The 21077-nt window shown below is 39.4% G+C and overlaps 1 protein-coding gene and 1 non-coding gene across 2 annotated transcripts; both read left to right on the plus strand.

Moving 5' to 3' along the window:
• The first annotated feature begins 9494 nt into the window (after positions 1-9494).
• On the plus strand, positions 9495-10974 carry LOC101273073 (olfactory receptor 10V1). Its single transcript, XM_012537046.3, has one exon. The coding sequence runs from the start codon at positions 9588-9590 to the stop codon at positions 10287-10289; it is 702 nt and encodes a 233-aa protein (XP_012392500.3). The 5' UTR covers positions 9495-9587; the 3' UTR covers positions 10290-10974.
• A 2371-nt stretch (positions 10975-13345) lies between these two features.
• Positions 13346-13451, plus strand: LOC117199047 (U6 spliceosomal RNA). The gene has a single exon (XR_004480234.2). It is a non-coding gene; the product is annotated as a U6 spliceosomal RNA (small nuclear RNA).
• Positions 13452-21077: the final 7626 nt, after the last annotated feature.

Consider the following 21077-nt stretch of genomic DNA (forward strand, 5'->3'; position numbering starts at 1 on the left):
TTACCTCCAAACCCCAAGTTTTGAAAATTACTATCTGCCTAACTCTATCTTTTAAACAAACAAAAAACAAAGAGTAGTAGTAATAATAATGATACATGTATAGGGCTTCCCTGGTGGCGCAGTGGTTGAGAGTCCGCCTGCCGATGCAGGGGACATGGGTTTGTGCCCCGGTCTGGGAGGATCCCACATGCCGCGGAGCGGCTGGGCCCGTGAGCCATGGCCACTGAGGCTGCACGTCCGGAGTCTGTGCTCCGCAATAGGAGAGGCCACAACAGTGAGAGGCCCGTGTACCGCAAAAAAAAAAAAAAAAAAAAAAAAGATACATGTATAGATGTATCCCAAGAAAATGTATGACATATGCTAGGGCTTTTTAAATATTAAAATTACCTTGAAAACTCCATTAATAACCTTGAAGGCCCTTTGAGATATGGATAGCTAATATATGGTCACCCACTACATGACCTCTAAAATCCCTTCTAGTTCTATGATTTCATGAAAAACCTTTAAAAAAAAATTTTTTTTTAAATAAAAAAAGAAGCTCTCGATGGTCCCCATTTCTCCAAGGGACACTGAAAGAAAACCATCTCTTCAGGTGCTTTACATGAAATTGAACGAAGCATTAGTTTCATCAATGTCAAGTAAAATTTTTTTTGGCTGCGTTGGGTCTTTGTTGTTGTGGCGAGCAGGGGCTACTCTTTGTCGTGGTGCACAGGCTTCTCATTGCAACGGCTTCTCTTGTTGCAGAGCACGGGCTCTAGGGCACGCGTGCTTCAGTAGTTGTGGCTCACGGGATTAGTTGCTCCGCAGCATATGGGATCTTCCCCAAGCAGGGATCAAACCTGTGTCCCTGCATTGGCAGGCAGATTTTTAACCACTGCACCACCAAGAAAGTCCCAAATGTCAAGTAAATTGAGAGACCACCGTCAGGATTTGAATGGTTCAATACAGAACACCCAAGTAGTTGGTGGGTGAAAAGTTCTGGCTTTGATATGTTAAATGTGGGATACTTACTAGGATCCAAATAGTGATGTCAGCTAGTCAGTGGATATACTAGTCTGGAGTTCAGGGACAAAGTTAGGCTGCAAATAACATATCTGAGAGTTATCAGCCTGTTTTTGTATTTAAAGACAAACAACTGAACTGGATTACCTACCAAAAAAATGTAAATAGAAAAGAGGGCCTGGGGCCAAGATCCAGCCTGAGTGGGAGTTAGGGCAAGTATTGAAGCCAGCAAAGTAGACTAAGAAGGAATATCAGAGATATGAGAGTAAAGTCAAGAGGAATTAATTTCCCAGAAGCAAAGAGAAAAAGGGGATATTGCAGAATATGGAAAAGAACAAAAAAACAATGAATAATGCCGCATGTGGAAATTTTCTTTTTTGAATGTTATTTCAAGGTAAATCAAGTGAAAATAGTGATTTTTCTTTTCCTCAACTGACCTCATCACTGAGTTCATCAACAAGTGACTAAAGAATAATCCTTAGGGAAGCTGCACCAAATGGAATAACGGAATATAGGAACACTGAATTTAATCTTGTTGTTTCATGCTTCCCAAGCAGACCTTCCCGAGTCATCTCAGGGGACCAAGAGTGTCACTTTAGCCAGCTTAGTTATTATGAATGTCATTATTTGATGATCATTTCAAATCCAAATATCAAGGGAACTTCAAAGGTAAGTTCCAGGCTACAGAGATATAAGTATAGCCGGATGTTACCTTATACAAAGAAGCAGCAGGATAGACCATACTCTCGGTCCCAGAATTGATCAGATAAGGAATCAGATCTAGTTTGAGAAGAGCTTTAACACAGTGCCCTGAATCAGTGAGATACGTGAATCTAGAAGTGGTAAGCATGCCAGCCCACAGATCTTCTGAGGACAGACCACTGGGGTCCTCAGCATTTAGCAAGGGACCCATGTAAGTCTGCAATGGCTTGCAGTCCACATGAGTACATGAAAAGGTAAGAATCTCCTTCCAGACTCCAGATTTTAGAAGATTAGGAAAATCCCTAGCGTGTAACCAGGACAAGGCTTGCTGTGGGCATTGGCCAAGGAACAGAAGCTAAGTATGGAGTGGAGCTTTTCCCAGAAAGAGTCAAAGTTCAGTTTTGACTCAGAACCAGTGTCCTATACTAGACAGTTTAAGGAGAATTCAAGAATGCATACTGTGAAATCCATGTTCTTCAAAATGATTGACGGCAAGAAGGAGGCTCTGTCCAAAATAGTCAAGGGATCATGCTCTAGATCAGATTGAGTCCGAAACTAACTGGCCTTGAAATATAATGTCAGTACTTTCAAGGTTTCTCCAGTTTAAAAATACATCTGTCATCCCAAATGTCAATAGAAGCTGAAGAATTAGAGAATATCTACTTCTGGTATAAAAGGAATGGCTAGAAGGTTTCTTCTCATTAAGAATCCCCCATATGCTCCGGTACATACAAAATTAAATTTGATTTTCTCCTGTTAAAAAAAAAAAAGAATCCCCTGTATGCATTAAAAAATAATTCTAATTACATGCAACTTTTCAAAAACCATTTTTGGAAAAGAGAGATACGCCTGCACTTTCCTAACACGTTGTCCTTCTACAACAGCCCTTAGCTGAATTTGACTTGTATTATTTTTATTACTTTATTTCTCATTCAGTTTTGGCCTCTTTGTGTATTGACACCTCCTCTCGTTCTCTACACTTTTCCCTCTTCTCCTAGAAACTAGAGCTATGCCTTACATAGAGGACGGTCTTAATAAATTTTTTTTTAAGATTTATTAGAATAAATATTGATTAAATGAGTAGTTGGTGAGAGAGGACGAAAAGAAGGAGCAAAAAGGAAAGAGAGAGAGATTACAGATCAGGGCACTGAGCACAGACTTTGTAAGGATCTGAGAAAGGCTGGTGGTGTGTCACTTTACAGTGAAATAGCTTGTAGATAAAGGACAATTAGAATGAAAGGATTTGTCTCTCTAGGACACCTATCAGTCAGCCTTACACGTAGTACATTGTTCAGTGAGATACAATTTATTTTTCTGATAGAAGCTTAGACTTGCTTCTGACTGACCTAGGAATTGTGTCACTTCGCCATTTACTAGCTGGGCAAGTTGGTTAAACCTTTAAGCCTGAGTTTCTTCATCTGAAAAAAATACAGACAATAAAGGTACATGTTGCATAGGACTGAAGGACCCCTTAAGTGAAAGGATGCCTGTAAAATGATTAGCATGGTGCACAGTACCCAATAAATGTTACCTATTATTATGCAGTAGGAGAATAATAACTTTGTGTTGAGTGTCTGAATATGTCATTTGATATACTCAAATTATGCTTGTAAAAGTGTTATGCTGAAAAGTATTATGTGGGATTGCCTATATGCTACCATTATTGACTTTCAGAAGCAAATTCTATATGACTCAACCTATTAACAGTAAAGGGAATGATCCAGCAACCCCACTCCTGGGCATATACTTGGACAAAACTATAATTCAAAAAGATACATGCACCCCCATGTTCATAGCAGCACTATTCACAATAGCCAAGACATGGAAACAACCTAAGTGTCCATCAATAGATGAATGGATAAAAAAGATGTGGTACATATATACAATGGAACACTACTCAGCCATTAAAAAGAACAAAATAATGCCATTTAAATACCATATGATATCACTTATATGTGGAATCTAAATGAACATATTTATGAAACAGACTCACAGACATAGAGATCAGACTTGTGGTTGCCAAGGGAGATGGGGGGGAGGGATGAACTGGGAGTCTGGAATTAGCAGATGCAAACTATTATATATAGAGTGGATAAACAACAAGGTCCTACTGTGTAGCACAGGGAACTATATCCAATCTCCTGGGATAAGCCATAATGGAAAAGAATATTTTAAAAGACTGTATATATATATATGTGTGTGTATAACTGAGTCACTTTGCTGTACAGCAGAGATTGGCACAGCATGGTAAATCAACTATACTTCAATTTAAAAAAAAAAGGAAAAAATAAAAATGAAGTAAAATAAATTTTTTAAAAAATTGTAAAGGGACACGACTTTGGCTCTTCTTTCCAGATGCTGCTGCCAGAAAATACTCTTAGAGTCTCTTCCAGAAAGTAAAAATACTCTCTTCAGACATAATTTCTTCAGATTTACCGACATATGTAAAATTCGTATTTTATTTTATGAATTAATTTTATGAATATTTATGAATTCATAAATTCACATATAAAATTCATTTATATGAACATATAGAAAATGTTATTCAAAGATGTCTTGTAAAAATAAATATATCCATCTGATGTTGGAATCTTCCAGCTGCTATGAGTAACTTCAGGAGAAACAAATATCTGTGCTCCAAGCAGGGCTTTTGTCCCCTGAATGATAGTTGGAATATTATCCTCCCTTCCCTGTTTATCCCACAGTCAAAACTCCCAAATTAAGATTTCATTTTCCTCTTCAGGTGAGTCCAAATTTGTGCTAACAGGTATAACATAAATTTCAATTAGGCCATGCAGATAAACCTAAAGTCAGGACATTTTATATAAACTATCTTTTAACTGTAACAACTCATTTATAAGTAGATGAAACAGTGCTCATCCTTCATTCTACTTAAAGAGGGATTCTGCAATATAAGGTGACACAGGAAACTAGTAGTGGAACCAGATGTAATACAAAATTTCTCCCAGAAAATGTTAGATAGACCGGCCAGGCATTCTGTCCACGCAGCCATGTAAATCTTTTTCAGTCTCAGGATAGATCATGAAGGAATCAATGAATCAATGTACTTTACTGAACAGTTAATATGTGCCAGACATTCCCATAGGTTCTTTTATGGACAGTGTTTCATTTGCACATCATGACAATCTTGTAAAGTAGTGAGGTGTTATTCTGAGCAAATGGGGTCTTAGAGCAAACGAGCTAGCAAGATCACAAAATTAATAAGTAGCAAAGCTGGGATCCTAATACACATCATTCAATTCCAACATAGCCTACCTTCTACCATCTTGCTTGGAATCATCATCTCCCCCAAATTTGTATGCTCTTTTTAATGAATGCATTCTCCTAAAATCTGGTTGTATAATCAAAGAGAGAGTTTACTGACTTAGGTAAAAGATCACCTTTTCACTACTTTTTTCCCCTTGTTATTAAATGTTGTCTACAATTTAAATCGAGAGAAACTGACAAGAGAGGATGGAAGGTGTTGCAAACAGAACAAGAATAAGGGAAAATCTGGCTGACAGTCTTGTCCCTCTGACTCCATGAAGTAGACGGCATCTCAATCCTCTTTGTATCCTCTACAGTACCTTGTATATTTAAATGATGAATTAAAAAATGACCTACCGGGGCAACCTTGAACAAGTCAGGCAATCTCTTTGGAAGAGATGGATCATATAACCTGGCAGAGCTCCGATTCTGTGGGTATGTGTGATCTTTTATGGCCACTAGTCAACTTGTACAGGGTTTACGTGAAGGATGAAGAACTCATGAAGCTTTGTTCTTGGTCACATGATTGTAAACAGTCTCAAGAGATGATAAACAATCTTTCCAAAGACTAGTTATCCCCTGGGAGTTTTCTCTAGGCATATCTATCTTAGAAAGTGTTGACTACTACTTTAGTTGTGTTCTTTGGAATAATAAAGGAGGAGGTATTCCAAGTCAAGGTTTTATATTTGGGAAGTTTGGGGAATTATATTTTCCACTGAGTAATAGCCAATCTAGGGTCTAAATCAGTACTTTTAGATCGTTTCTACTTAGGTAATCTAATTAGCACGAGAGACAATTTACATTCCTAAGGTCTTGGTGATCAGCTACCAAGAAATCTCTCGGAAATCTTATGTTTTTATTTCCCAAATTCATGCAGATCTTTTTTCTATGCATACTATCTCCACGTTTTTATGTTTTTATATCCAAAAATTTTCACATTAAAATTGACTTTTTTAAAAAGCTGTGCTCTGTTGATGCTAGGACTTCACTTTGTTCTAGACACAGCTCTGTACCTTCTAGATTCTAGACTCTATACATTCTAGTCTAGGAAGCACAACATGGATCCCAATAACCGCGACTATCCCTCCAGATTTACATAAAGAATGAAGTAAGCAAAGCACTCAGTTATTTGTTCGCATGATGCCCAACATTTGGTTCAATATTTGGCATCATTTAAAACAAATATGTTCCAGACCGTCTTTAAAAACTGTGTCTAGTTAGTTTCTTCTTTGCAATAACAAAAGCAATTCATATAATCTAAAGTTGAGATAGCTTCCAGATAAAACATAACTTACAGCTTTATCTTGTCACAATGAAGAGACCACAATGAGTGAGAAATTTTCTTTTTAAATAAATTTATCCATTTATTTATTTTTGGCTGTGTTGGGTCTTCGTTGCTGCGCACAGGCTTTCTCTAGTTGCGGCGAGCGGGGGCTACACTTCGTTGCGGTGCACGGGCTTCTCACTGCGGTGGCTTCTCTTGTTACGGAGCATGGGGCTCTAGGCGCACCAGCTACAGTAGTTGTGGCTCTCGGGCTCTAGAGCGCAGGCTCAGTAGTTGTGGCACATGGGCTTAGTTGCTCCTCGGCATGTGGGATCTTCCTGGACCAAGGCTTGAACCAGTGTCCCCTGCATTGGAAGGCGGATTCTTAACCACTGTGCCACCAGGGAAGCCCCCATTGTTTTTTGTTTTTGTTTTTGTTTTTTGCCCCCATTGTTTTTAACCAAACACTTTCCCTCTGCTCCTTATGAGAGAAAGAAGGGAGATTTTTTTGGTTGCATTGGCAAGGGCAGTATTTACTAGATGAACCACAGTCTAAATTATAATTATGCTTCTCTTGTCTGGAAATACTGTAATCAAACATTTTTGGTCTCTGATCTTAGGTGCTCTTTTTCCAATTGACCATCCAGAGTTCTACCTATGGCTGAACTATAACCAATCAAATAACAAAACCACTTAGGAGATATAAAGTATAGGGGAGGCAGTGTAGTATAAATAAAGATTAAGGACAAAAGCTCTATAGACAAACTTTCAAATCCCAGCTCTCCCATTTCCAACTTGTGACTTCAAAGCACCTTTTTGTTTGTTTGTTTGTTTTTGTGGTACACGGGCCTCTCACTGCTGTGGCCTCTCCCGTTGCAGAGCACAGGCTCCGGACGCGCAGGCTCAGCGGTCATGGCTCACGGGCCCAGCCGCTCCATGGCATGTGGGATCTTCCCGGACCGGGGCACGAACCCGTGTCCCCTGCATCGGCAGGCGGACTCTCAACCACTGCGCCACCAGGGAAGCCCCAAAGCACTTTTTAACTTTTTTTTAATCCTGTATGTCTTCATCTGTAGAATGGGTATGATAATAGTACATGCCTACTAAAGTGGTTTAATGGATGAAGTAAGCTAACCCGTTTAAGTACGTTCACTTTGCCTAACACTTAACATGGAATAAATGATAATTTGTCATAAGACAGAGCCCTCGTCCTCCAGGAACCTAGAATATAATTTGGGACAGAACATACAGATACAGTAAAGACAGTATGTTAGCTCTAAAATCATAACATGATGAGTGACATAGAATTTCAGAGAAAGGAGAGAGAGATTTAAACTGGAGTGGCCTAGGAAGACTTTGCAAAAGAAGAACATAACCTAGAATTTTAAAAGTGGGCAGGATTTGAATCAGACAACAGAGAGAAGACTTCTAGCTAGAAGGAAAATAGAATTATATGAAGCAGAAAGGAGAATGAGGGATAAGAAGCCAATGAGTAGACCATACGGTATATAACAGGGATAATTGAGGGCCATAGTGGGATTAGCCTAAAAAAGTCTGATCCAGGGCTTCCCTGGTGGCACAGTGGTTGAGAGTCCGCCTGCCGATGCAGGGGACACGGGTTCGTGCCCCGGTCCGGAAAGATCCCACATGCCGCGGAGCGGCTGGGCCCGTGAGCCACGGCCGCTAGGCCTGCGCGTCCGGAGCCTGTGCTCCGCAACGGGAGAGGCTGCAACAGTGAGAGCCCCACGTACCACCAAAAAAAAAAAAAAAAAAGTCTGATCCAGGAGACACTGGAATAATCAGCAGAGGAGTGAGAAAGCTGTCATTTAATACATAGGAAGGCCTTGAAAAATTTTAAGCAGATGAATAATATGATAATGGAGAGCAGGATGTATTATAGAGAGAAAAGAAGGGAAATGGAAGATTAGATGGGAGGTAATCACAAGAATCCAAATGTAAGGTAACAATGGATAGAACTAACAGGGCAGTGGGAAGGGACCAAAGTAATAGATATGAGAACTTTTGAAAATTTTTATTTTATATTGAAGCATAGTTGATGAACAATGTTGTGTTAGTTTCAGGTGTACAGCAAAGTGATTCAGTTAAACATATACATGTATCTATTCTTTTTCAAATTCTTTTCCCATTTAGATTATTACAGAATGTTGAGCAGCGTTCCCTGTGCTATACAGTAGGTCCTTGTTGGTTATCTATTTTATATATAGCAGTGTGTACATGTCCATCCCAAACTCCTAATTTATCCCTCCTTCCCCACCCTTCCCCCCCGGTAACCATAAGTTCATTCTCTAAGTCTGTTTCTGTTTTGTAAACAGGTTCATTTGTATTATTATTTTTTTTAGATTCCACATATGAATAATATTATATAATGTTTGTTTTTTGATATGAGAAAAATTTGAAGGACCAACTATCAGTATTTAGGGACAAATGAATACTGGTATTTATTGGATAAAGGAGAGGAAGCAAAATGAATCAATAAAGTCTCTAGGTTTTGAGCTAAATTACAGAGCTTGTGATGCAATATCACAATGTAGCTCTAACACAATTTTCTTCAAACTACGACACACAGCTATTTATACATTCCTAAAATTTCCCATTTCAAGTTTCCCATAATGAATTGATACCCTATTTTATCTATTTTGTTTTTGTTTGTTTGTTTTTGCGGTACGCGGGCCTCTCACTGTTGTGGCCTCTCCCGTCGCGGAGCACAGGCTCCAGATGCGCGGGCTCAGCGGCCATGGCTCACGGGCCCAGCCGCTCCGCGGCACGTGGGATCTTCCCGGACCGGGGCACGAACCCGCGTCCCCTGCATCGGCAGGCGGACTGTCAACCACTGCGCCACCAGGGAAGCCCTTTTATCTATTTTGTACCTTTGAACTTTAAATTGACTTTATTCATTAATTCATTCAGCAAATACTTCTTGGAAAACTTTCTCTATCAGGTACTATGCTAGGCACTGGAATTAAAGCAAAGATCATCAAAATCCCCACCACTGAGGATTTCTCAGTCTTCAGTACTGGAGGGTAAAGGTGGCAAATGTACACATGATAATGTTCCATGATCTGCTTTGAAATGAAAGTGTGCACATAATTGCCAAAGTACTTCCATGAATGGAAACGTTGGGAAAGCATCGTATTAAATGAGAGGTACCTAGAGACGGTGTCATCTTTCCTTTTCGTAGGTCCAATGCCATACCCATGGAAGAAATAAATAAAACTGTTTGATACAATCAAACAACTGTTTGATACAAAAAACTGCAAAGATACTATTCTTCTTTCGTCCATTCTCAGCTGACCCAAAGGTACAGGTGGTGATTTCTGTGGCTTTCCTGGTGATGTACCTGACCAGCCTCAGTGGAAATGCCATCATTGCAGTTACTGCCCAGATCAACCACTCTCTCCACGCCCCCATGTACTTTTTCCTGGCTAACTTGGCAGTTCTGGAAATCTTCTATACATCCTCCATCACCCCACTGGCCTTGGAAAACCTTCTTTCAATGGGCAAAACTCCTGTTTCTATCACTGGATGTGGCACCCAAATGTTTTTCTTTGTCTTCTTGGGTGGGGTTGATCGTGTCCTGCTTGCAGTCATGGCTTATGACCGGTTTATAGCAATCTGCTACCCTCTACGATACACCCTCATCATGAGCTGGCCCTTGTGTGTGGAGTTGATGGTAGGATCCCTGGTACTGGGGTTCCTGCTGTCGCTGCCACTGACTATTTTAATCTTCCATCTCCCATTCTGCAACAACAGCGAAATCTACCACTTCTACTGTGACATGCCTGCCGTCGTGCGCCTGGCTTGTGCAGACACACACGTTCACCAAACTATCATCAGCTTCATCGTCCTAAGCATCCCCCTCTCAGTAACCTCCATCTCCTACATCTTCATCGTGGAAGCTCTTTTACAGATCCAGTCAGCAGAAGGGCACCACCGAGCCTTCCCCAACCTGCTCTTCTCACATCTTAGTGGTCCTCCTGCAGTATGGCTGCACCAGCTTTATATACTTGTCCCCCAGTTCCAGCTACTCTCCTGAGATGGACCCGGTGGTGTCTGTGGTCTACACTTCTCTCACTCCCATTTTAAACCCCTTGATCTATAGTATGAGGAACAAGGAATTGAAAGATGCCCTAAGGAGGGCACTAAGCGCGTTTTAGGTAGGATGGTTCTACGACTTATTTAAATCAGGACACTTCTGAGAATGAAATGGGATGCAGTTAATAATTATGCTGGGATGATATACATGAGCCAGGACTGTCCTCAACAAACTGAGACATAGTATTCTAGAAGAATAATGAATGCACCGGAGGAAATGAATACTACTAATTGAAATAAAGCTTTATCACATAGGGTAACATGATGTCCTGGGCATGGATGGAGGACCTTCAGCATTTATTTATTGGACCTCTACTGCGTCCTAGGTACTTTATGTGGGTTATTTCACTCAGCCTATAATAAGTATAATTGTCTTCATTTTTAGAAAAGAAAACTAAAGTAGCTAACAAAAGACATACCCAGGATGAGAACACGAGTATTCGGAAATCTAAAGACTAAGCTGTCTTCACACAATGACACTCCCCTTGTTCTAAGCTCGCTCTGCCAGTAAGAATATACGTTACCTCGTGCAAGTTTCTCCATCTCTCTAGGCTTCAGTTTCCTTATTTCTGAAGTGGCAGAGATGTGTTCCTTCCAAGGTCATAACATTATGTTCTAAATATTGGCCCAGCAGACCCTGAATGGGAAAAAAAAAAAAAAAAAGAGGCTTTGCCGTTAGCCAAAGGAAGGAGGAATTTTTTTTACATTTCCTGTTTTGTTAACCAAAATGAAAACTCATGATTCTGTTCATAACGTTTAAAGAGCACCCCCGTAATAAAAAGCATAGTAATAATGGAGGAAATGTTCTTTAATTTAATAAGTGAAAATATAGGAGAGGAAGAAAGTGGGCATCATTGAATTTGGATTCCTTGAGGATCTCTTCTATCTCAGAGAGTGTTCCAGACTCTGCTTGAGCTTCCAAGGAGAGAGATCATTAACTTGTAAGACACTCCATTCCTCGCTGGACAACTCCAGTTATTAAAGTACTGTACCTTACCTTGAGCTAAAGTCTATCTACAAACAACTTCCTCCCACTGATCCTGTTTTTCCTCCCTAAGAGCTCTCTTCTACATGACAGCTCTTCACATGTGTTAGGATCGATTGTGCATCTTCTATAAGTCTTCAGTCCTCTTTTCTCTAGAGCAAGTACTCCATCAACTTTTCCTCCAGGATATTACATTTTTTTAAATTTTATTTTATTTATTTTTTTATACAGCAGTTTCTTATTAGTTATCTATTTTATACATGTCAGTGTATACATGTCAGTCCCAATCTCCCAATTCATCCCACCACCACCACCCCTCCCACCACTTCCCCCCCTTGGTGTCCATACGTTTGTTCTCTGCATCTGTGTCTCTATTTCTGCCCTGCAAACCGGTTCATTTGTACCATTTTCCAGGAGATTATATTTGAACCCTCTCATCATACAAGTCACCTTCTAGATTTTCCCTAGCTCCATATTCTTCTACGAATTTTCAGAAATAAACAAAATACACTGGGAATATTTTGTTCTGGGGAACTGCTACTTTTACCTGTGAACTATATTTCTATTAATTCATCTTGATCCTTTTAGTCTCATAAATATGGTATCAAATATAGTTTTCATATGTCTTTCAATGCTGCCTTCTCATAATTTATTTTACTAACATACATGGAGGACTTTTCATTTAACACTGATATATTGTGTTTTTATTAGTTTTGGCCAAGTGACTAAACTGACAAGTCATCTTCAGGATTTATTTTATTCTTCATAATCTTGTGTCATGGTCAAAACTGCATTCATTTCCTTTGTCTAAGTCATTAACAAATATCTAAAATAGGACAGGATGAATGCAGCATCTATGGTAGTCCTCCTCTGTGACAACTGTTGTCCAACTAGATAGAAACCTGCTCAGTTAACACCATCTGTGGTACACTGTCACAATTATGATCCCCACCCCCTGTTGACCCCATCATCCTGTATCCATGTTTTTAGGTGACCCCTGTCACCCATGGATATGTGACTTGTTTTGTTGCAGGCAGAGGTTTTACCCTTACCCTTTGGTGCCTGTCCTCTCTTGCTGCCCTTAGACTGACATGTGAAGAAACCAGGCCTAGAATGACATCTTGTAGAACACAAATTGGATGTCAAGTTGAGGCTCCCTAGACCAATTCCAGTCAATCCACCAGATGCCTGCAGCCACATTAGTGACCCCAGTAAGACCAGCAGAAGAACTGCCCAGTTGAGCTAGGCCAAAATGCTGACCCACAGAAACCTGGGCAAATAAAATCATTGATATTTTAAGCCCTTAAGTTTGGAGTGGTTTCTTTTGCAGCAAAAAAATAACCAATTCGCCATCCAATCTATATAATAGACCATCTCTCCAAGAAGGATATCATAGGAAATGTATCAAATCCTTCCATACAATCAAAATACACTGTAGCACTTATATAAACTTAACCATTTAGAAGCCTTATTTTTAAAGTGAGGTGCATTTGTCTTCAGTAACTTCCTATGGGCTCTTAGTCATCACCAGGTTTTTCAAATGCTTACAAGTTATCTGCCCAATCATGCACTTCCAGAATTTTACTAGAGATTGGCATTGAGATAGCTATTTTATCGTTTGGAAACCCACTAGTAAAATAAGTCAGAAAGAGAAAGACAAATATTATATGTTATCACTTACACATGGAATATAAAAATAAAACAAACTAGTGAATATATCAAAAAAGAAACAGACTCACAGATATAGAGAACAAACTAGTGGTTACCAGTGGGGAGAGGGAAGAAGCAGGGGCAAGATAGGAGTAGGGGATTAGGAGGTACAGACTACTATGTATAAATTAAATAAGCTACAAGGATATATTGTACAGCACAGGGAATATAGCCAATATCTTATAATAACTAGAGTATAATCTATAAAAATTGTGACTCAATGTTGTACACCTGAAACTTAAATAATATTGTAAATCAACTATATCTCAATTTTTTTTAACTAAAGGAAAAAAGAGAAATGAGCGCTCCTTTTGCAGCACATATACTAACATTGGAATGATACTGAAAAGGTTAGCATGGTCCTTGTGCAAGGATCCCACGCAAATTTGTGAAGTGTTCTATATTTTTAAAAACAAAAAAGCAAACTCATAGGTACAGAGAACACATGGGTGGTTGTCAGAGGTGGGTGGGGCGGGGAGAGAGGAGGCAAAATGGGTGAAGGGAGGGGTCAAAAGCTACAAAATTCCAGTTCCAAAACTAAATAAGTCCTAGGGATGTAATGTACAGCATGGTGAGTATAGTTAATAATACTGAATTGTACATTTACAAGTTACTAAGAGAGTAGAACTTAAAAGTTCTCATCATGAGAAAAAGAAATTTGTAACTATGTGTGGTGACATATTAACTAGACTTGTTGTGATGATCATTTTACAATATATACAAATATTGAATCATTATGTCTTATACCTGAAACTAATATAATATGTCGATTATATCTCTATAATAAATAAAGAAAATTAAAAATAAAAGAAATGTGCATGAGAGCAATGTGGACAGCAGATAACCAGCTAGGCTGTGTGTATGCATGTGCGTGTGAATATTCTCCATGTGTTTGACTTGTATGGGACAATTTTCTGATCTGTATTTTGCCAGTCCAATTAGACAGCCTACCTACCCAGGGGTATGGTACTAGATGGTCTTTGACTTTTGCAGTCGATGTACAACTTGTGGAGGCAACTTGGCCTGTACATAATCTGTTCCAACCACCATCTGGTGAGTGTTCACAAACTTCAGAACCTAAAAGGATTTAGACTTCCTAGACTCCCTAACAACTTAGGATGTTATTTAATTTCCACCACTCAGATGCAATCCCTCAAGACATGAATTAAAACTGAGTAACCTGGAGGAAGAAGTGCCCTGAGCATGAGGCTTCCACTTTTGCTGCTGGGAGTCTAGCAGTTGAGATGTGGTTCTGGAGCCAAAAATTCCATCAATGGGGACTCCTTGATTACCCAGACTCTTTCAGATAAATGTCATGTTTCCTCTGCGTGTCCAGTTCTGTGCTACAAAGTCTTTCCTAGAGTCCCAGCCTAGAGCCTCCTTCTCCATCCCTTTCAATGATTTGGTAAGCACACATCTCACTACATCCAATCTTTTCTGTTTAAAATACAGAGGATTGTTAAAACCTAAACAATATACCTCCACGCTTTCCTATTAGATACCTTGTAAAGATATGTATTTTTTATTGAGCTATTTAGTCCAGCAACATGTCATCTAAAAAGGCTTTCCTGACCACGCTTCCCATGCCAGAACAAGTGACCACACTCTCCCCCATGCTCCCTCTGTACCTTGAGTATAACTCCATCACAGCATCTGTAACATTGTAGTGCTCATGTACACTCTGACCTCTTTGGAGAAAGTAACTATTTCTGTTAGCTTGGTGTCTAGAGATTTCAAAAACACCAAATTAAGCCATTAATCGTTAATTCACAGTCATTCTTTCAGGGCAAGTTCACCTCCACCATAAAGCCTTACCTGACTCTTATTATCCCTCTGTTCTCAACTATGATAACATCACTTTCAAGGGACAGTCTCACATTGGACTTCATTATTAGGGAAACATTCCTGGCCTGTGTGTTTTATCTCCCAAGTCAGATGCTGACCTCATTGATTCCAGAGACCCTGCCTAATATATCTTCAAATATCTCATAAATTTGCCACAATGAATGGGTGACACTCAAAAAGAAAATCATCTGGAGAAGTACAGGTTAAATAACCTAACGGAAGAAACTGAACACACCAATCAAAGCACAGAAATACTCCAAAGACTAACACAGACTATATAAAATACTGTCTTTCTTAGTTATCCACCACTACTCTTTATTAAACATGTAGGAAGATGCGCTATGCTCAGGGTCTAACATCCAACTCTTCTTTTGTGTCTGTCTTTCAAGATTCCCAGCCTTTTTGTCATCCTTGCTTTCAGTGATCCCAGGATGGGGAAAGCCCCCAGCTGTACACAGAAAGAGACTTTCTTTATCCTTAGTAGCTAGGTGCTTGTGGTTCAGTGACAACCTTTCGATAGAGAAAGGCTGAGTCTCCTAGAAGTAACTTCCTAGCAATGTACATTACCAACCTATTTACACATCTTCCAAGATGAAACTCCAGGCAATATCATGTTATTCACACTTCACGGGATGCTTGGGGATATTATTGTTTTTATTATTGAAAGAATGGAACTAGGGAAGGAAGGGAGGAAGTAATGAAGGAAGGGGGGGAGGGAAGAAGAAAAGAAAGAGAGAAAGAAAGGTGGGAGAGAGGGAGGGAGGGAAGATGAAATAGAGCCCAGGTCAAAGGCACTTTCTCTACTACCTCTCTTTAGAGAAAGCATAAAGTATATTCTATTTATAATGTAATGTAATGAGTTAGTTCTGCTCCAGTTGCAATGATCCTCTGAGTCTTGGTTACAACAATCAATAATTCCTTCCTTCATTCATTCAGTGGGTATTTGCTGAGTATCTACTATGTGTGGCAACCTGGAACATACTGGGAATGCAGCAGTGAATGAACAGAGAAGATCTTTGCTCTATTGAGTTTACAGACTAATGGGAGAGACATAGAGTAAACAAAGTAAATAATTACATTTCAAGATGGAATCTCTGTAAATGGTTGCTCAGTTGAATTAAGGTGAAGGATTGCATAAGATGCTATTAAAAGGAGTTGGGTTTTTGAGCACAAACCACCTGTTCTCCTTGCTTGGCCCTGCAATAAACCTGTCTCTGCTCAAAAAAACAAAGAAAAAGAAAAGATGCTATCAAGAAACAGGCCTGGGCTTCCCTGGTGGCGCAGTGGTTGAGAGTCTGCCTGCCGATGCAGGGGACACGGGTTCGTGCCTCGGTCCGGGAAGATCCCACATGCCGCGGAGCGGCTGGGCCCGTGAGCCATGGCCGATGAGCCTGCGCGACCGGAGCCTGTGCTCCGCAACGGGCGAGACCACAACAGTGAGAGGCCCGCGTACTTCAAAAAAAAAAAAAAAAAAGAAACAGGCCTATATGTGATGCTTCATTGTGAGTTCTGGGAGGAAGCAGTGGCTCTAAATTTTAACCAGGATCCCCTGGTATATAGAGAAGTAAGGAAATGAAAGATGCAATGACAACAGTCTTTGCCTACTGTACATTTTTGTGTCAATTTGCTAATAAATTAAATGCTGGTGTTAAAACAACAAAAAAGATAATTATAGACTGTGATAATTGCCATAAAGGCAATCAACATGGTAACACAATAGGAAATAAATGACTGAGGAATATCTATTTTAGATAAGAATGAGTATGTACACACTGTACTCAGTTTCCCCTATTGGTAATATGACTAAAGTATATTTGTCATAACTAATTAACCAATATTGACACATTCTTATGAATTAAAGTTCTTACTTTATTCAGATTACTTTATTTTTAACCTAATATCCTTTTTCCATTCAAGGATCCCATCCAGGATACCACATAACATTCAGCTGTCATGTCTCTTTAGGTTCTTGGCTGTGAGTTTCTTAGACTTTCCTTGTTTTTAATAACCTTGACAGTTTTGAGAAGTTCTGGTCAGGTATTTTGTAGAGTGTCCTTCAAATTGAATTTGTCTGACAGTTAGACAAGGGGTTATGAGTTTGGGGTAGAAAGACACGGAGGTAAAGCATCATTCTCATCACATCATGTCAAGGGTACATACTGAAAACATGACTTCACTGTTGACGTTGACTTTGATCACCTGACAGAGGTAGTGTTTGTCAGGTTCTCTAGTGTAAACTTACCCTTTTTTCTCCCTTTCCAAATTGTATTTTTTGGAAGGAAGTCACCACTTAAGTTCACACTTAAGGAATAGGGAGTTATTCTCCCCCAAATTGAGAGGGAAGTATCTACTACTTGGAATTCTACTGTATGGGAGATTTGTCTATTCTCCCCCTTTAATTTTATTCAATTATGTATTTGTATCAGCAACTAATTATGAATATTTATTTTGTCCTTTAGGTCATAATCCATGTCCTGCTTTATATTTTTACACTGTGAATATTTTTATTTATTACAGGTAAGAATAGGGGGACGATAAAAGAAAGGAAGGAATGGAGAAATGGGGAATGGTAGGAAGCAAGAAAAGAGATGAATAATAATGAAGAGACTTCATGGCTCTGTCTTTTGAGCATACATCCATTTCAGAGAAGAGATGCAGGTCAAAAATTAGACTAAGTGTTCAGGCACTGAGTTCCTCCCCCTCTCTTCTGATCTCATCCCATATCCAACATCAGATATAGTATGAGATCTTGAGACCTAACTGTGGGAAAAGGCATGCTCCTCTCTTTAAGGATCTTATAGTCCAGAGTGGGTAACAAACATGATAACAAACGACCATGATTTGATGCAACAAAGGCTAAACTGAAACATGCATGAAGTACTGTGAGAGGCATGGTGGGGAGTGAATTACAGTCTGGGGTAACCAAGCAAGCCTTCACAGAAGATGTGGCATTGGAGCAGCTGAGGAAGGATGAGCTGGAGTTTACTAGGAAAACAATTGGAGAAGCACACTCCGGAGAGAGAGATTGACATTTGGACTGCCGTGAGGAACTAACAGAATTGCTTATTTTACCATTAGGGGAAAAAGTATATTTATTTTCCCAAGGCCTCAAGATTACAAGGAATGAAATAATCAGGATACTAGGGCTTTGTAAGACATGAGAAAGAGGGAAAAGAATATAAACTGTACAGTCTTATAAATGAGTTGTGTCAGTGCATGAAACAAGAAAATATCTCTGAACTATTGGCCCCAATATTTGAGAACTGGCATACTTTATTTAGATGTGTGCTAAATCTTTGTTTCCAGTTGTTATCAGAGTTCTCTTTGTTAGAGTTAATTTAATACAAATTCAATTTTATTCTTGAGTCGGATAATTATGCCTTATGGTGACACAGTGCCATCAGAGAATTATTATAACATGCCCACATATATATCCCTAAAGGTTCTAACTCCATTTAATAAGCCTCAGGGTAATGAATCCAGGGAGTGGATAATCACTGAACTGAAGCCCTGGTCTCCTGACAAATCTCCTGCTCCAATGTCAACCTTCAAAACTCCAGCTTCCATTTCTGGTTCTTGTCCAGGTTTTGAAACTAATTATTTCTTTTATTTACTGTTTTTTTTTAACACCCATGGCCTTTGGTTATTCCCTTTACCAGCTTCATTCATTAAAATGAGTGAAAACAGGCAATGCTATACTTTCAGATGACTCACCCCTGATCATCAAAGTAGAGACTTTGCATGTGTACAGTACTTTTCCATAAGCAAGGTTCTTCCAAGAATATTATCATTTCTATCCTCTTAACAGAATCCCTATGAAACGGACATTATAATACACATTTGTCAAATTGAGAAATGGAGCATCAAGACACTTAAGGGATTAGTCCAAGGTCACCCAGCTAGTAAGAGACAGGAGTAGAATACCAACTTAAATGTTCTGATTCAGTCCAGCTCACAATGAAGGCAGCATACAAGTTCCCAAAATGATGTTTCAGTATATTGTGTGGTTCTAAATATGAAACTCGATGATCTACTCTGTCATCTACATTATGAAAACTTGGATTCCACATTTTAATTCATCCATTTCCTCTCAACAGAATTGCGCAGATTTGCATGAATATCAATCAACCCAGCAGACAGTAAAAAAATCAACCTAATTACTGTAAGCAAATGCTGACATTTTGCCATCAGTTGTCTGTCATGGATAGAGGACCCTTTCAGATCATCTAACCCAACCTCCTAATTTTTACAAAAAAAAGAAAAAGTGGAAAGGACTCTCAGGATGTTACAAGACTAGTTAATGACAACACCAGACCTAGAACCCAAGCCAACCCGGTCATCAGCCCAGTACTCTTTCCAACTGATCACATGAAACAAAAGAACAAGACAATTTCCCACAGCCTGCTGTCTAAAACATGCTATCATGGTTATCAACCTTCAGATTCTAGCTCAGAAATTGGTCTCAGAAATAATAATAATATCTTACAATTGTATGGCAAGTTTCCATTTACAAAATGTTTTCACGTGCACTTGATCCTCAAGACCAAAATGTTCCTAGTTTGCTATTATATTATCCTCATTTGGCAAATGGGGAGTACACCTAGGTTCTGTGAGTTTGAGTGACTTGCCCAAGGTCTTCTGATGGCAAGTATATGCTCTTTCTAGTTTTTTATGCTTTCTTTCCAGTAAACTAGTAATAGGAATATTAGGGAAGATTGCATATCCAAATAGGTAAGTTGCCTTGCCCAGGAATTTAAGTTTATGTCTCAATTTGAATTTGGCATCATTATTTTCATTATAAATATAATCCATAATTATTAAAGAAAGTGTTTAAGGGGATAAAAATGAAAAGTTCTTAAAAATCACATTTATTCCCACTACTAAAGAAAAACTGTTATTAACATTTTGTTAAATTTCCATTTGATCTCTTGTTTAGCATGTTTTTAATGTACCTGTAGTCATACATTATCCTCTTTCACTCAAAGTTATATTCATTTCCTATGTCATTACAGACCTATTGTAGACATAGTTTTTGATAACTAAGATTCTATCATGTTCTTAAGAAATTATTTGTTCAAGGGATTATGGCTAATGCTTTTTTAAAAAAAATTACCTCTTAGAGATAGATCCTAAAGTATGTGGTACCTAGGAGTTAAAATAGCCCAACTAGGGGAGTGAATGGAAATATAGATGAAAGAAGGGAAGCCAGGAGTTGATGACTGCTGAAGCTGAGTGATGGGCACCCAGGGATTCATTGAACTCTTCTTGCCACTTGGGTATTTTGACATTACCCACAATAAAAAGGTTTTTTTAAAGGGTATTTTACCATGTTGCAGGGAAAAGTGGGGGCATCAGAGGATGGTAATGTCCCGGGTCTCAGGCGAGTCCTGGGACGGCCACCAGGTGTGGATTCTTGGCTTTGCACAGGAAAGAATTCAAGAGTGAGCCATAGTAAAGTGAAAGCAGGTTTATTTAGAGAGCTGTAGATTCCACAGACAGAATGTGGTCCATCTCAGAATGTGAGAGCGGCCCTGGAAGAAACACACTCCCCATACAGGGTGTGGGCCATTTCAGAAGGTGAGAGGCCCCGAAATATGGTGTAGTTAGTTTTTATGGGCTAAGTAAGTTTGTAGGCTAATGAGTAGAAGGAGATTATTCCAACTATTTTGGGGAAGGGGTGGAGATTTCCAGGAACTGAGTCACCACCTACTTTTTGGCCTTTTATGGTCAGCCTCGGAACTGTCACGACGCCTGTGGGTGTGTCATTTAGCATATGCTGATGTATTACAATGAGCATATAATGAGGCTCAAGGTCTAGTGGAAGTCGACTTGTCTGCCATCTTGGACCTAGTTGGTTCTAACCAGTTTATGTTTTGTCCTCAATGGCCATGTCATCCTTTTAAGGATTGTGCCCTGCCCCCTTTCTGTCTCAAGCATGTGATTGTAAAAGTGTGTTGTAGATTTAGATTATCATTCTCAATTCATCACTCTCTCCCTCTGCCACATAGCCTGGCTGTACCCTAGAGGAGGCAGAGTAAATTGGCGGGCTCCATCGACGTCGGTCTTGGTTGTGTGACTCTCTCTGACCAATGGAATGTTAGCACACATGATGGAGCACAGATTTCAGACATGCTTGCTTGATTTGACTAACCCCTTACCTTCCTGTATCACAATGAGGAAACCATGCCC

Source organism: Orcinus orca, chromosome 8, assembly GCF_937001465.1.
Source record: "Orcinus orca chromosome 8, mOrcOrc1.1, whole genome shotgun sequence".
In the NCBI taxonomy this organism is placed as follows: Eukaryota; Metazoa; Chordata; class Mammalia; order Artiodactyla; family Delphinidae; genus Orcinus; species Orcinus orca.